The 18,249-nt window shown below is 31.8% G+C and overlaps 1 protein-coding gene across 1 annotated transcript in view; it reads left to right on the top strand.

Annotated features, from left to right (window-relative positions):
* LOC134697374 (uncharacterized) overlaps positions 1–16,567 on the top strand; it is a 69,356-nt gene extending 52,789 nt beyond the window's left edge. Inside the window, exons 32-50 of the mRNA XM_063559617.1 lie at positions 223–336; positions 1,118–1,233; positions 1,649–1,797; positions 2,717–2,913; positions 3,596–3,726; positions 3,919–3,980; positions 4,452–4,619; positions 5,026–5,076; positions 5,700–5,946; positions 7,082–7,182; positions 8,548–8,802; positions 9,616–9,779; positions 11,153–11,252; positions 11,484–11,737; positions 12,039–12,219; positions 13,309–13,566; positions 14,087–14,266; positions 15,128–15,376; positions 16,072–16,567. Coding sequence (XP_063415687.1) covers positions 223–336; positions 1,118–1,233; positions 1,649–1,797; positions 2,717–2,913; positions 3,596–3,726; positions 3,919–3,980; positions 4,452–4,619; positions 5,026–5,076; positions 5,700–5,946; positions 7,082–7,182; positions 8,548–8,802; positions 9,616–9,779; positions 11,153–11,252; positions 11,484–11,737; positions 12,039–12,219; positions 13,309–13,566; positions 14,087–14,266; positions 15,128–15,376; positions 16,072–16,286 — 3,192 coding nt within the window. The 3' untranslated portion in view covers positions 16,287–16,567. The remainder of the gene's footprint in view (positions 1–222; positions 337–1,117; positions 1,234–1,648; positions 1,798–2,716; positions 2,914–3,595; positions 3,727–3,918; positions 3,981–4,451; positions 4,620–5,025; positions 5,077–5,699; positions 5,947–7,081; positions 7,183–8,547; positions 8,803–9,615; positions 9,780–11,152; positions 11,253–11,483; positions 11,738–12,038; positions 12,220–13,308; positions 13,567–14,086; positions 14,267–15,127; positions 15,377–16,071) is intronic.
* The last annotated feature ends 1,682 nt before the right edge of the window (positions 16,568–18,249 follow it).

Here is an 18,249-nt window from a genome sequence, read left to right as displayed (position 1 = left end):
GATAAAGCAGCATGAGTCATGAAAAGTCAATTTCGATTTTGTGATTTAATCTTGTGAAAAGTTTGAAAAAAAAAATGAATCGAAAGTCAGGTTTAGTTCCCACAGGTATTGCATTTTTATTTTTTAACGAATAGATTAAATTTGTCTTTGATTGTTGAAATTTGCTCAGATCTTAATGCAGTTTTGAATCTCTGAGATAGCAAATAAATTTTGTTTTAACAGGATGGTGGTTGGCAGGACCAGAATTGTGATGAACCACACCAATATTTATGTATGCAGGCTAAATCAGGATCATCTCAGCCCACATTACCACCTCAATCTCCCGGATGTGATATTGTAAGTTTTGGAAGCTTAAAAACCTACATGCTCTTCAGGTCCTGGTTTCCGAAAAAACCCGCATACGATTAAGGTGGTTCCCAACACTTGCACTAAATTAATTTGTCTCTTTTAATTTTCATAAAATTTTGTCAAAGTACTTACTTTGACCCTTTAACAAAAATATAAAAATTTCAAAAATTTTGAACCAACCGTTTAGTCAGAACAATTACACTGGTTATATAGCAGTTTGACAAACACCAATTTTGATCATTGAGAAGCTTAATATTCCTTTTACAAATCAACGTAATTAAAACGTTTAATTAACTTTACAGAGTTATCTCCCTGTAGTGTTAGGTACCACCTTAAGATTGATTTTAAGTCCTGAACAATTCAGTATACTTGCGTCCTATTTTAGTTGTAATGATTTGTGGAGTTTATATCCCTATTTATAATAATAGTGAAGTAATAGACAATAACAATCAAAACCAAGGAGTAAACAAAGACTCACAAAGCCAAGGGACATTTACATCAACAGTTATAAATAATAAATAAGAAACAACACGAACTCCACTACAAAACAGGAGTGTAATAGATTATTGGAATTGACACTTAAATAAGAAGATAAAGATATGACAAACTTTATAAACAATACATTTTGACTTCATTAATTTCTTATGAGTGTCATAATTCTGAAATAAAACTCAAAATATATATATATATATATACATATTTCTTTTTTTCTGTTTGCAACTATTAATTTTAAGCAGAATCATTTGTCAGTATTAATTTTATACTTCAGGGCTGGACTGGTTTTAGATGGTCCTGTTATTTGTTTATGGACCAAACTAGAAGTTTTGCAAGAGCAAACCAGGCTTGTAAGGCAAGGGGAGCAACTCTTGTACAGATAGATGATAGGTTTGTTAACCTGAAATGATCTAATGAAATAACAATTAAATAAAGCCTAATATGCTGTAGAACTCCATAAAAAACTTTTTTTATAGCTTTGAAGCTTATCATTTTCAGAAATGACAATTATAAAGTTCAAATACTCATTAAATGTATTCTTATTTTAATTATCAATTGTTTTTTTCTATGTTGTAAAAGTTCTTTAATGTGATTAATATAGAATTACTATAGCTGAAAAATGAATTAATATTTTTTTTTTATTTGAACAATTGTATTTTATGATTTATGGAGACTTTTCTGTCACTATATATATATATGTCGTTATGTTAGAAATTGATATTTATTCAATGTTTAAGAGCTGTTTTTGTTTCAAACAACGAAACTGAAAGTTAACAATCTACTATTTTTTTCTTTTCCATTGCAGATTTGAACAAGCATTTTTATCAAGCTCATTGAATTCTAAGTCAGGCATGTACTGGACTGATGCTACTAATTTAGTGTCACCTGGTACATTTAAAAACTTTGACAATAACAAAGAAGTTCTATATACCAACTGGGCTCCAAACAGACCAGGTAATGCATGATGTAGGGATGTTGAATTGAAATCATTTCGTCAGTGTAATGAAGATGTACAGATTATTGGGTTTTCTACTCATTGATATCGTAAAATATCAGCCGCGAGCCACAATGTGAACCTTTTTGGCGAAGTGAGCGGCTGATATTTTATGATATCTATACGCAGAAAACCCGTTTATCTGTTTATCGTTCTATTAATTGTCTTTTTTTCTCTCTCTAAGACAGTTTTACGCTTGACGAGAGCAAGCTTGATAACGTATCCTCTCGCATTGTGACGTCACTGATAACTTCTCCTCTCACATTGTGAAGTCGCTGATAATGCCTGGTCTCGTTTTGAAGTCTTGATATGAGAATTACTAAGCGACAGAGCAGGGTGATATAGGCATAGGGAAGGACGATAAATAGACATTATTGTATGAGAAACTTTTATATAAAGCTAGCTATAAAACCAGGTTTAATCCACTCTTTTCTACATAAGAAAAATGCCTGTACCAAGTCAGGAATATGACAGTCTTTGTCCATTTTGTGATGTGTTTGAACTTTTGATGTTGCCATTTGCTTAATATGAATTTTTTAGTTTACAATTTTTCTCAGAGTTTGGTATTTTTGTAATTCTACTTTTTGAATAAGATAATTTTAGATGGACAGATTTGGATGCTTAAGAGTTCTCATTTGCTTGTCTGGAAGGGTGGAATGATTTTTTTCAGATAACAGGATTGTGCCTTTGTTATTTCTGGAATTCAGGATAAATACTTTTAAGGACTCAAGAATTAAGAATTCATTTTTGGGAATCCAGGAAAGAATGGTTAAGATGTATTTAGATGATAAATATCTTCAAATTTTTCTTCAAATAGTTTTTTTTTACAAAGAAAATGTATATGTAGCTTTGAAAAGTAATTTTACATATTCACAATAGGTAATGCTAGATCATGTGTTGCTATGCAGACCAAGACACCAGCAGGTCTGTGGGTAGACACATCCTGTACAGTTTTATCAGGAGCTGTCTGTGAGAAACTTGGTGTCGGGCAGACAACTCCAAAACCACCTACAACAACTCCTGCACCTGTTCCCTGCCCTAAAGGATGGATAGAAGTCAACAACTATTGTTACCAGGTAGGTACCAGATAGATGAACATAAATTGTTGTAACCTTAAGTTCTTACTTGTAAGACAGAGACTGAAAATAATGTTCAAAATACTTTTTTTATTTTGGCAATCTTATACTATTGCTTTCCTGAATAATTTTCCTTGTAAAGGATAGTTTACTAATATAAATAAAATTGAGAATGGAAATGGGGAATGTATCAGAGACAACCAGACCATAGAAAAAAAAACCAGCAGAAGGTCACCAACAGGTTTTCAATGTAGCGAGAAATTCCCGCACCCGGAGGCGTCCTTCAGCTGGCCCCTACACAAATATATACTAGTTCAGTGATAATGAACACCATACTAATACTAATATAAATACATGGTTGCCTTTGTCCTGAAGTGTCTTGGGTATAAAGTGTTACCCTTGATGTTCCTTTTTTCTTTCTGACAATACAGACTGAGTGAACTTATAAATATGAATTCACTTGGTTATTCAGTGTCAAAAGTACAAGGATATTGCAAATAGTCGAGTAAGAAAAGTGCAATTTAAATGTGGAACCTTTGATTTTTTTAGACTTATTCTAAAAACAATACATAACTATTACAAAACTTTATGGTAACTAAAAGTACAAAATTCATAAAAGCATGTAATAAAAGCATAAGAGTGTAACAAATACCATAATCACACATTCCTTTTAATTCACCAGGTAAATGCTGTACAAGGCAGTCGACAGATGCCATACAGGGATGCAGACAAGGATTGTCAATCACAGGGAGCCAGTCTAGCAAGTTTTCATAATAGTTCTGACATGGATACATTGTGGAGAAATAATCTTGTGTAAGTGCTACTAGTCTCTATAGTATTTTTTTAATACAAAGTGGTGTTGCAGTATAGGTATAAGCTTGCAAACGCCAGTATTTTGATCACGACTGCAATGACTTAACTTCAAAAGATATAAATTCACTCATATAATTTCTTCTTTTATTCATATTTGACAATCATTCATATCGTAATTTATTTGTTTTCCAGTGGCTCAAACGTCAACTTCTGGATTGGATTAAATGATCTGACGTTAGTTAATACACAAAGAAGTAAGTAATGTGGCTTTACAAAAATGAAAAACTCACTTGTTTACTATAGCTAGTCAGCATAACCTTTTTACAAAATATTGATGTCAGCATTTCAAAACACTATTCAACACACAAGTATATTGAATCAGGTTCATTAATTCAAGATTTTGAATTTAATATCATATACAAATTATCTCCCTTAAAAAAAATTTCAATGAATTTTCAGATTTTGCATTAATGCTTGGTAGTTTACAGCCTTAATAAAAAAAAGAATTGTAGCTTTTAATATGGATTATTTAAGATTTTTAAAGAAAGAAATAAAATATATTGCTAATTGATATTCAACAAAATGGATAGTTATTTCATTTGCAGTCAACCGTACCACATCATATTTATATGATAATTTGAATAGATTTTATATTTGCAATCATAACACTACTTCTTATTAGATATGATTCAATTTATTGTTTATTTTATTTTACTTTAAAATAGAATACAAATGGACAGACAACTCACCACTTAATTTTGTAAACTGGGGTCCAAATGAACCAAATAATTTTCATGGAACTGAGGACTGCACTGAAGTACTAAGTGCTTCAGGTCTATGGAATGATCAAAACTGTCAGTACCATAGAAACTGGATTTGTAAAGTCAGAAAAGGTATTGTTACAGAATTTGTAATGTTATAGCTAACTGGGTAACCCTCTTTCGATAAAGAATTATTATTTTTAAGACCTTGAAAGTAAGATGTAACATAACGTAAATCGGTTGTTATATAGCTTAAAAGATAAAATATCACAAATAAGTAGTGCAGACATACTTTAAGTTAAGAAGTGTTTAATGAATTCATGTTTATTCTTGAGGCACTCATTTTTGTGAATTTGTTAAATTAAAGATTGACAAAACATTTCCCTTTATTATGGAAAGTTTTACCCTAATAAAATCAATCCACAATAAATTTGTTTAAAAAATGTATGTAAATAAGTACATTGCAGCAATTGTAATAACGTACAAAGTTATGACTTACATTTGCATTATTTGTAATAAAGACTAACTGTATTTTTAGGTGCCAATGTACATTCCAGACTAGTAAACAGAGCTCCATCTGCTGGTCCTCGTAAGTTTTTCTAGATTTTGATAAATATTTCGATATTATAAATGCATTTCAGAGTTATTTATGTGTCCACTTTTAAAAAAAAATAGTTTCTCTGTTTTGTAGTATATCATTTACTATTGAAAAAATAATCATTAAAAGCATAAAAAGGAATAAATTGACAAACCAATAATATGAATAATATGTTTTTACATTTACAAATTATGTACTAAATCTTTAAACTGCATATGGATGGATGGATGGGGAGGTGGATTTTTCAATTTTCAGTATCATTGAATAAACATGTTTTTTTCATGATATGTTAATGTGAATTGTAGAATTGGTTGCTTGTAGAATTGAATTGTTTGTAGAATTGGTTGCTTTTTGCTCTACGTGGCTAGTTTCTGATAATTTGTTTTGACTGGGTGGATTGGATGGGGAGGGGGCAATTCTCAATTTTCAATATCATTGAATAAACATGTTTTTTTCATGACATGTTGATGTGATTCATGTTTGTAGAATTGATGGCTTTGTGCTCTTATTGTTTGATAATTTATTGAAACTTTGAGAAGTTGCAAATATCTGAGTTTGAATATATATATATAGATATAAATTGTATTTCTAACATTATAATTTTTATTTTTCAGCTGGACAATGTGTTGGACTTATCAACTGGACATTCTACAACAATAACTGTTATATTGTAATGGATGGTTCAGGGAACAACGCTAAGACCTGGAGAGAAGCTAGACAAGTGTGTCAGGGATATGGAGCAGATCTAGTCTCCATTGGCAGCATGCTGGAACAGCTCTTTGTACAATACCAGGCATCAAACATCTCTTCTTATACACTGTGGACAGGCTTCAGTGAAATTGATAATGAGTTTGGATATAAGTAGGTGTATTGTATGAATAAAGTAAGAAGGTATGGTTTGATTGCAAATGAGACCACTCTCCACCAGAGACAAAATGATATGGAAGATAAAAACTAGGGTAACCGTATTGGACTGCACAATTTGACACTTGTAAGAAAATATGGAAAATTATAGAGAGCTTTCTGTAAGGGCATCGTAAATATCAATCAATCAAAAGTTTTTACAGTGAAAGGATTTATTGATTTGCGAAATATTGAATTGTTTATTTCTTGAATATGTAGAATGATAGTGTTTTAATTTGTAACTTATTTCTAATATATATATTTTACTCAGCAACTTTAAGTCCTAGTTTCTAGATACCAAGTTCATCTGATTTTGCAATGTATTGTGTGTAACACCAAGTTCATCTGATTTTGCAATGTATTGTGTTACACCAAGTTCATCTGATTTTGCAATGTAGTGTGTGTTACACCAAGTTCATCTGATTTTGCAATGTATTGTGTTACACCAAGTTCATCTGATTTTGCAATGTATTGTGTGTTACACCAAGTTCATCTGATTTTGCAATGTATTGTGTGTTACACCAAGTTCATCTGATTTTGCAATGTATTGTGTTACACCAAGTTCATCTGATTTTGCAATGTATTGTGTGTTACACCAAGTTCATCTGATTTTGCAATGTATTGTGTGTTACACCAAGTTCATCTGATTTTGCAATGTATTGTGTGTTACACCAAGTTCATCTGATTTTGCAATGTCTTGTGTGTTACACCAAGTTCATCTGATTTTGCAATGTATTGTGTGTCATGTCTTCAGTTGCTTCTATATTGACTTCTTGTTTGCCAAAACACTTATCATTTGACTTTTATTTCATATAATAGGTCATGCACATATAGGATACAAGAAATTAGTTCACATATTTTAGTCCACAGTTTTATAATTGGTTAGCCCTAGATTACAGCACATATTGATCAATGAAGCAATACATGTAGATCCAATGTTCATATAAAAACCTGGCCATGATTAACATATGGCCTTGGAACCAGTAGAAACTTTTTATAATCAAATCTGGTGAAGTATTTTGAGAATAAAAGTGTAAAGGATGTCTTAAAATCAGTTTATGAAGGTACAAAGTTTTTCAAATTTGTATTTAAGGTGGTCAGATGGTACAGTACCTTCTTACATCAACTGGAACCCTGGGGAACCCAATGATTATGCTGGAGCTGAAGACTGTGTAGAATTGATGGTGTTTAATGGTAAAGTACCATATCATTATTTGCAGATTTTTTCTTTGCATATTGTTTTTTTTGGGGTATTTTTGTAGTTTTCACCTACACAAGCAAAAAAGAAAGCAGGAATCATAATTGCTTGATGGTTTAATATTTCATTCAATTATTGTACAAAGAAAATTTGCACTGAATTTTGCCTGCTTAGCTGGTACTAAAGGGAATATATGTATTTTTTATCAGCACCTTGATTATGTTCACTTGAAGCAAGAAAGCAATTTTTGACTGCCATAAAGTCAATTCCTGTTTGTTGATATTTATGTTTCTATTGGGTGAAACGTTATCAAGTGACATGGAATAATTCAGTTAATTTTCATTCAATTGCAAGGAAGGACTAATAACCCTAAAAATTTACGACAGCGGTGAATAACCTATGGAGTTTATTGATTTGGACTTGAGTTACCTCCCATAAAAATGACATCACAGATATAAATAAACAAAATGGCAGCGTTCATGTTACACTGGAAGCCTGTCGAGAGACGAGGAAATAAGGCATTGGACATAAATACAGCTGAAAGTGCCAGCAGACAATGATATCTCTTATAAACAGTCCTTTTAAGGGCCATCAATATATTGTACAAAAAGAATCTACTTTTGTTGTACATTCGAGAAATTCTAGAACACAAATGTATATCCCTTAGGTATTTTCAAATATAGAAGAAATTAAAAGACAAATGTATTTTCAAACGTCAGTCTGTGTGTTATGTTAAAAATATAGACTATTAAGTGTTTGAAATGCCCTTCCACTGTTAGTTCGGTATAATAAAACAGTTGTGGCCCCTTAGAATCGATGAATATCAAAAATTGTCAACAATTCAAAGTTATTGCACTTCAGGATGTGCCCTCAATGAAATAGCCTTCTCGTGTTGAACAATTTTGGATATTCACCTTTTCAACGGGCCATAATTGTATATTGTACAAGAAAATGTTTATATCACATTATTTTCTTTAATGAAAGAGAATAATCTGTTATGCTGAGGTATTCATGTTACCGCAATCATATGCATGTAGTCATGCAAATCCAGACTTTTAGAAAGATCCCATCAAAAGGAACAAATTAATGAAGGTATTTTTACAATTTTTTATTATAACATCCTGTTTAGATTTTACCGTTAGTACTTCGACCTTGAAAACCTATTGTGCAGTACTTTCTAGGAAAAGGGACATTTCATGATTTATAATCATGATAATATGTCTGACATTTTCATGATTGATGATTGATGAATACGTTTAATAATCTTGATCTACATTTTCAAGATGTACAAGCTGTACAGTCTCATAAATCATGAATTATATTAAAAAGAATCCTAATTAAAATTTCAATTCTTTTTACAGGCAAATGGAATGATGCACATTGTGCAGAGAAGAAAGGATTCATATGTAAACAAGTCACTGGCGTTAAACCACCAACAACACCTACTCCTCTTATGACCGGGTATTGTCCGGCCGGATTTAGAGCTCATCGTAATAAATGTTATAAAGTATTTACCACCTTGAAGACTTGGACAGATGCTAATACTGCATGTCAGGCCCTTGGGGGTAGAAGGAAGGGATATTACCTTGCTAGTATTGGAAATGTGTTTGAGAATGGTAAGTGTACCTGAAGAAGAATCAAGAAAAGTTAAATTTGCAGAATTGAATACCTAATTTTTTTTAATTTCGTCCCCAATTACGGCAGAAAAATCGAAAAAAAAAAAAAAAAAAAATGTGTGAAAATTTTCATTCCACTAATGAAAATATTGTTAACTTTTTTGTTTTCAGACTTTTTGAAATTCCCACATTTGCGCAGAAATCTACTTTCTTTTTCCGGTCTCGTTGTCAGAAGACTTTGTGTAAAATATATATTTATCAGTCTATAGTAAAATATAAGAAGGAACACAATACCAATTTCATTTTTATTAGTTCTTTGATAAGAAAAAGCATTACCTGATGAAAGCGTTTCTTTGTTTCATTGAATACGACGTCATAACATAAAAACGTCACAACTAAAATCCCTAACAACAGAACCAAAATCGGAAATGTTACAGTATTTCTGTGTCTTTTTTTAACCTTTTTGAAGTTTGATTATGTTTGAATTAAAAAAAAATAATGCATACAGACTTCGTCCCCTTTCACAGGTTATGCCTGCCTCATATTAAGATGCTGTTGGACGGCTTTCTGGTGACATATTAACCTATCTACTTTGTTTTCTTACTATAAATTGCAACTAAAATTAAGTTTTTAAAAAATGGGAAAATTAAAAACATTGATTGGTTTATAAGGAATACCTAGTCACTGAATATTATATGAAAAATATCACTAAAACAGTACCAATTTTACCGCACCAGGCCTAGGTGCACATTTCAGCAAATAATGCCCCTACATTCAGCTTTATTCTAGCAGCATAATTGTTTATACTTTTAGCTTTTGTAACAACCTTGCTACAAGGTTCTGTTGTTGAACCATGGATAGGTTTGAAACAAAGAAGTAACCACCAGTTCTACTGGGTAGATAATACAGATTTGACCTATACCAACTGGGATGTAGGACAACCTGCACGTCCAGAAGTAGGACCAAGTGGAAATTCTGTAAGTTTATATAGAGAGCAATATTGACATCAGATTCATTTTATCGGTTCCAACATATTAAATGAGTATAAAGTGCAATAGTTGTAAATTACTTTTTTCTTCACAGTTTATCAAGGACCATTTGAACAAAATGACTTCATATTTGGTTCAGCAAAGTTGATAGCTTGATAAATTGTAAGGATTTAGTATTTTTCAGAAATGTCAGAAACACTTCTTGTTTGCAATCACTTGGAATTATTCAATATGCTGAAGAAAAATATTTTTTTTAGGAACTTTTGCATACAATGACTTCAAAAATGATCAACAGCTTGAGAGTGTTGGGTTGTAACCTTTGAGAAGCTGTCAGATCTGTCAGTTATTTTATGTTTTCCTAACACTTTGAATTATAAGTGGGTGTATGGCTATCATTGCAAAATATGCTACAATTTCTTGTCTCATTTATATGATGGAAATGATACATATCTGATGTAAATTCCTCAAGTAATGTGTGCAGTTATTATTGCAATTTTCAGAGAGTGGACATAAATGTTAGATAATTATTGCGATTTCACAACAAATTTCATATGAGATATGTATCAGATATCAGAATGCAAGTTCTTATTATTGCAATCCTTGACCAGTTGCATTATTTCCAATACAATACATTTATTCTAAAAACAGTTGTTGGCATGACACGGGTTATGTTCTTCTCATATATGTTATGATGGTATGATACTAAACCCCTTACGGGAAGGATTGTGCCTGATGTTCATATGATGAAATCATAATCTTTCAGTCAGTTTAATTGAAGTCTGGAGCTGGCATGTCAGTTAACTGCTAGTAGTCTGTTGTTATTTATGTATTATTGTCATTTTGTTTATTTTCTTTGGTTACATCTTCTGACATCAGACTCGGACTTCTCTTGAACTGAATTTTAATGTGCGTATTGTTATGCTTTTACTTTTCTACACTGGTTAGAGGTATAGGGGGAGGGTTGAGATCTCACAAACATGTTTAACCCCGCCGCATTTTTGCGCCTGTCCCAAGTCAGGAGCCTCTGGCCTTTGTTAGTCTTGTATTATTTAAATTTTAGTTTCTTGTGTACAATTTGGAAATTAGTATGGCGTTCATTATCACTGAACTAGTATATATTTGTTTAGGGGCCAGCTGAAGGACGCCTCCGGGTGCGGGAATTTCTCGCTACATTGAAGACCTGTTGGTGACCTTCTGCTGTTGTGTTTTTTATTTTGGTCGGGTTGTTGTCTCTTTGACACATTCCCCATTTCCATTCTCAATTTTAAGTTTAACCCCCGAATAATTTCTAAATAAACAGAATAAATTAATAGTTTGATAAAAATATTAATTCAGTTTCATGGTTTGTTTATAATTTTTAGGCGGTATGTACAAGAATTTATAGCGCCCTTCATAATGCTGGTAGATGGAGTGCTTCTCCTTGTAGTTTAAAGAAGGGATATATCTGTGCCACTAATAAAAGTAAGTTGCTTTTATATAAATAGCAATGGAGATTGATTTTAGTGCATATTTAACATAATAGTTTTATGGAAATTATTTATTCTAGGCTGCCATTCAATTCAAATGTTTCAGGCAATTTCAAATATAGAAATTGAATGTTGGAAATATGGTATGCCCTACCAATTTATGTTTAAAGAAGACATAAGAAATGTACGTATGAATTTCAATAGTTATTTTCTGTTTATGTTCCAGAGTCCTACATCACTACACCAGAAGCCATACCTAATCCCTGTCAATCTGGTTACCTGTCTTATGGCATGGACTGTTTCCAGTATGTACCTACCAAAGCCACATGGTCGGCAGCAGACGCAGATTGTAAATCAAGGAAGAGTTTCCTAGCAACATTATCTAATCCATTTGAACAGAACTTCCTGTTTTTGATGATTAATGATCCTAAAGTGAGACCTTCCAAATCTTCTGTTTGGATAGGACTCAATGATGTCCAGGTAAAAACTCAGTTCTGAATGTAGCTTTTTGCCTTTGGATGTAGAAAAATCTATATCTGTCCATATTTATAAAAGAAAAGAAAGGATATGATAAACCAACTCATGACACGAAATTTCTTCATCTCAAACTCACAATGAGGCCTTTTATATGCATTATTTTAAAAACTGAAAAACTTACATGAAAAAAAATGAACATTTACAGCTGTATATAAAGGATGTTTTCTTCTCACTCACTTTTCAATTATAATCAAAATACCTTTGTTATTTTAAATATGAAAGATTTTCCCTGTATATTATTAAGTACTGGAATTCTGGAAGCTATAGTTGGACACAAGCAGGTTGGTCAGTTATTTACACCAATTGGGACAATGGTCAGCCAACACGGGCATCAGGAGGTGGATGTGTGGCAGCTAATATATCTGGGCAGTGGGCAGATACTACTTGTTCTCAAGCTTTACCTTATGTGTGTAAAAGTACAACAGGTAAGTTATAATGCTGTGTACATTATAATAGGGTTGTTGAGGGTTATTTTCGTGCAAAGTGATTGTCGTTTTTTATTTCACGTTCAACATGTTAATACTTTTTTATTTGACGTTCAGTTGTGCAAGACAGGTGCCTCATTCAACGTGTTCTGCTTATTTAATTCTACGTGCATCGGGATTTTCAAATGCTTATTTTGCAAGCTCTGTAGTTTTCAAATAAATTTCAAAAAACACTAGACAGGGATCGTCAAGAGAAAAAAAATTGAATTTTGTTTTTTGATAAATCGGAAAGGCCTATGATGTTGTTCCTTTATTTGAAGTTTAAACATTCAGAAGATACTTTTTTAAAAGCCGTAAACCATGTGTATACTAAATGGGGAATATCACTGAGTAAGACAGATAGTTAATATATACATGAGGACATTGAATCAGTCACAAAAGGTTCAAATGAAAGTCTTTATTTTTCGTGCAACATTCATGACAGAAATTATTTCACGTTCAACATGAAATTGTGTCTTATTTCAAGTTTTTCCCGTGCAAGCACCCCCCTTTACCACCCTCTTATTAGTTTTACTTAAAAGAAGTACTTCAAAAAGTTTTGAATACTTGGTAGCTCTGCTCTAGTTAGAATTTAATTTGACCTTCCTAAATACAATTGGTAAACACATATATGGCTTAAGTTATACAAAAACAACTCAAGATTTGTACTAGCGAATCTTTTACATTAAATTTAACAGAATCAGGAATGATTTTTCACAAAAATTCTTATGACTTATATTAATCAAAAGAAAACTAATTGCATAAGACATCCTCCAATTATATGGGTATGATTTTAATTGAAAGGTGTTTTTTCCACTTTAAAGACCAGCAGAGCCCAGAAGAAAGCAGAATAAAATTGCCCTTTCATGATGAACGAGCAATTGAAAGTTCTTGCATGTTGATCTTTTTATTAATTTCACAAACCTTTTTCATGGCTGCTTGTTAAATAAAAATGGCAAAAACAGGTTGCACGACAAAAAACTTTACCACACTCATTATATATTATAGAAAGTAATTCCATTTGCATGATTTGTTTTAATAATTTTACAGGAACACCACCTGCCACCCCTCCAGGACCAAATGGACAGTGCCCAGGTCCAGGATGGATCTCATATGGCCCAAAATGTTATAGGTTCTATTACAAGACCTCTGTAAGCTACCTGGATGCCACACTTAATTGTAGTAGACAGCAAGCCTCCATGGTGTCCCTTCATAGCATGGACCAGAATAATTTCCTCATTAACACTTTGAAGTCCTATACAGTACAGTCAGAGGGATTGTGGCTTGGCTTTCATAAATCATCATCAGGTAGGTTTGATCATGTCATCTGAAAACTCAGTGGCTGATGCAGAAGGGGGTTAGGGGATTATCCCCCCCCCCCTTTTTTTTTTTATTAAAGATCAATGCATTTAGGTAGGATCATATGTTTGGAATCTACTTTCATCCTTGGTTGGAACACCCTTCCCTCCTTTAAAAAAGACCTGGACCTGCCCCTGGAACTAAATAGTTATCAAAGGTACCAGGTATAGTGTGTTGGAGCTAAAATTCAATAATCCACAAAGTATATGAAAAATTAATATGGTTACGGTAATCTACGGTAATCTAAGCCTTTCCCAATAGTTAAAAATGAGGTGAAAAGATATCAAATTGATATTCAGACTTATAAGTCGAACACTAACTGACAACTGCCTTATTGTCTTTACTTTAAGAAAATCTTTGTTGTATTTTCTGAATAAGTCAAATAAAATTTAACAAAATACAGAAATTCTAAAATTGTAAATTGTCTTGCAAAACAAATAAGAGTATTTTTGTTTAATTAAAATTGCAGCTGGATTCCAGTGGTATGATAAATCTACACCACAGTTCATTAACTGGGACAATGGACAACCATCAGGGAAAACTCAGAGAGGGAACCAGGAGAACTGTGTGGAGATCAGATCGTGGAATGGGAAGTGGAATGATGTAGATTGTTCAGAGACACGTGGATTCATTTGTGAAAAAATGCAAGGTATACTTAAATGGAATGTTTTTATTTTTTTGCAACAAATGTGTTCATAAGATTTGGAAACATGTGATTCTTGAAAATATCTAAGGACAACAGCTCATGAATGTAAACAATATAAGTCTGAATTGTGCTTGATAAAGATTCTTCTATTTTATCGAATGTGGTACAATATTTTTTCACTCGAGACAGATAAATGTTTAAAATTAAACTGTCAATAGTTGAGTAATATCTTATTGCACCAGATTTTGTGATGGAATAATAATTTTTGATAATCTTAATCCTTTTTTTCTACAACATGCAAGAAGATAAGTGACATCAAAGGATAATGTCTGTGATGTCAATAAGAATTGTAATAGAAAGCAAGAAAATTTGTCGTGATAATATTCAACAGTGTTGCTTAAATCCAAAAAGTTTGAAGGCCATATTTTAAAATATGAATTTTAAAATCACTTGAATCTAAAATTTTAGAGGCTTAAAGGAATCTTTGCTTTGAGTAGAAACCTTTTTATGCCCAGCTGTATCAGTAGGGGCATTAAGTTTTACCCTTTGCCATCTGTACGTAAATAAGTATGTACATCTCTCCATTCCACTGTACATCCCAAAACTGGTTTCCATTCTCTGACTTAGTTTTGGGTGGCGTCATTTAGTACTTATTACTACAAAACTCAGATCAAGTACAAATTTGGGTTGCGTCACTTTAACAGTTCTTGAGTTATGACCCTTTATAATACTACATGTATATGCAAGAGGGGGCACCATCTGTTTCCCATTGACATTTATTTTTAATAATTTAACATTTTTCAAACATGCTGTAGATTTTAATGATATATAGGTGGTCCAGTTAAAATGACTTATGTTTTTCAGTTGTAGACACAGCAGACAATTCCACCCCAGGACCACAGAGGTCAACAGTAGCCACGCCTACAAAAACACCAACAATAGTTCCCCCTACTATTACACCACCATACCCAGGGAAACAAACAGCAGGAATACCTTCAAGACCAACAGGATTAACACCAAGTAGACAAACTCAGAAAACAAATTCTCCATTGCCTACTATTCCTCATATATCTCCATACACAGGCACACCAGTACCGCAGTCTGTTCATCAAGGTATGAGAGTAGTTTTTTTAATGCCAGGCTTATGTTATTTAAGAGGAACTGATGCAATGTTTTTTCTGTGTTTTTGGTCTGTCTTAAAATTCCTTCTTCAAATTCCTGTATCAGGTTTTATTTTTGTTTTTAAGTAGTTTATCATGAAACTGTGACATTCAATCATAGTAAAGTTATTCTATAGCCATTTAATTCTTATGCTGTTTTCTGCTCTTTGGTTGAGTTTTATTCTCTCTGACACATTCCTGATTTTCCATGCTTAATTTTCTTCATTATGATCGACTTTTACAAATACATTCCAAATTAGGATTTCTGCATATAATTATTGTGTTGTTCTATGAAGATGGAAATATGAGAGTGATAGCAGGGCAGGATATCTGTTAGACATACTTTTAGATAAAACAACTTAATTCAGATTAACTAAAATAATGCAAGTTGCACAGAAGTGTTTTTAATTTAATTTATTTATTTGTTAACAGTTACAGGTAGCATACAGAGAGATGAATTTAATCAAGACTTCTCCATTTTATTTAAAGTTCAGTTTTGAAAAAAAGATGATCTGTCAACCTAATTCTTATTAAGAAAAAATATATCATCAACGAAAAAAATAACTGCAATTTAATTGAATTTGATTCAACACTTAAATTCTAAATTATTTCTTGCTCTAATCAATTTAATTTTATCTGCCGTTGTAGCTCCTTCAAGCAAGAATGGACTTAGTTCAGGTGCAATAATAGGAATGATCATTGGTCTAATTGTGGCACTAGCACTCCCAACAATTGGGATTGTTTTATGGAAAAGACGACAGCCACATACAAACCAGAATGGAACCCCTGGTGGTTTTGAAAATTCTACATATCAGCTGGACACAAAACATGAGACAGAAACCAGTGAAGAAACAGACTCATAATGATATTGGGAGAATATTGATTGTTGATATTGTTACTTAGCAACAGTGTTAAATTAAGGTTACCGCTGTCCATAAGGCTGGAAGGATATTGGACCATTGAGTTGTTTATATATTTGAACTGTTCAGTAAGATTAGATTCTATTCCAAAATTACTTTTTAGTTGGTCTCTGTTATTGTTATTCTGTATTTGTCTATCATCATTTCTGTACTAGGGTGGATTCATAGATATCTATTTGATATTTTTTTGTATGAAATGACCAATTTTGAGAACTCTATAAAAATTAATACTGTCTAAAATTAGTTAATTCATAGAATAATAATAATCTGCTTTGATTTATTTTTTTATTAACAACTCATCTCTGTAAAATGATAACATATACATGTAACTAGCATAAATATAGAAAAAAATAGGGAAATAATTGAAAGTAACATAGGTTTTTACAATCAACAGATTGTGTACAAAATAAAAAAAAAGAATGCTTTACAATCAGCCTAATGACATACATTCTTGTCAGGTACAGCTTTCGACCATTCAAATGAATTAAAAATGTTTTATTTATTAGCATTATCATTTGTTCAGATGTAAATACTTCATTTAAGCCTTTCATTTTTTTTCCCATTTCATTTTAGCTCACCTGTTAAGAATATGCCAATTGAGTTATTGACACTCCTGATAATCATTGTTACATTGTTATTAAATTATTTAAATTCTGAGAGTCTTTAAGTTTAAGTGTTGGTCTATTTTTAAAGTGTGACAGTAGGTGATGAAACAAAAAGGATGTCAATTTATGAATAAATTTAATACAAATTCTTAAAGACAGAAATCTAACAACTTGACTAAAATACAACAGGAAAAGTTGATATCAAGCATTAAGAAATGATAACGCAAGTTGAAGAAAGAGAAAAACAAACTTATGCACACACATTGCTTTACTTATTACTTGTCATCTCCATATCATTCTTTGACATGTCATTAGCTAGAAGTTCCTCTGTGACGAATCAAAGAGACGATAAATTGCAAATTCAACAATGAATCTGACTGGAATATAATTCTTTCTTAACATCCTATATGCATTTGGTAAGTAAAAAAATATATTTTGAAATGATTTGCATTTGAAGCATTTAGTGTCATGACTATTAACTTTGAAGTAGGTAGACCACTTCAGAATTGAATTAAAATATAAATAGCATTTTTTTGATAGTATATTTGTTTTGTAATAAGGATATTTATCTATGACAACATCACACAAAATTATAAGCTGATATAATCAGTGTCTTGTCTTTGTCTTGTATACTTCCATTCTACAATCACCCCATGCCTTTCAACACTGAGGTTGTGATTTATTATCATTTAGTAGTCATATGTTTATTGCTAAAGTATTGAACAAACTCATATTCCTATTGTGATTTAATATTTTACAACTTTGAACAACAATTTTGAACATGAATTGTTAACAGCCTAAAGCCACAAGTTACTGAGCTTTCCTGTTGGACCTACACTACACACACATTATACAGATGTAAATTTGTATTATGAAATCGATGTATTTCATTAAATTTAATAGTAAACATGTTTTTCTATAATGAATGTGTAGATGTTTCATTTAAGTTTTCTGGCCCTTAAACACCAATATTTTATTGAAGTCGCTTAAAAATTGAAAAAAAAGCTAGAAAGAAGACTGGAAAAAAACAATTTCCTAGTTATTGCTATATATATGATACATTTTTTAAATGACCAAATATCCTAATTTGAATTTTTGCTGGAAATAGGGGAAATATTCTGCCTTTTTTTAGTTATTCTTGAAGTGAAAGTGACTATGCTACATGTAGTTAAAATTTTTGTGTAAACAAGATCTTCAAATGACTTAGTACATACAAATTAATTTCATCAAGTTAGATTTTTCATTGTTTCATTTTAATTTAATCTGAAATTGTACTGTGCAACTACAAAGAAGATAATTAA

Source organism: Mytilus trossulus, chromosome 14, assembly GCF_036588685.1.
Source record: "Mytilus trossulus isolate FHL-02 chromosome 14, PNRI_Mtr1.1.1.hap1, whole genome shotgun sequence".
NCBI classification, from domain to species: Eukaryota; Metazoa; Mollusca; class Bivalvia; order Mytilida; family Mytilidae; genus Mytilus; species Mytilus trossulus.
This window is presented reverse-complemented; position numbering and strand designations above follow the sequence as displayed.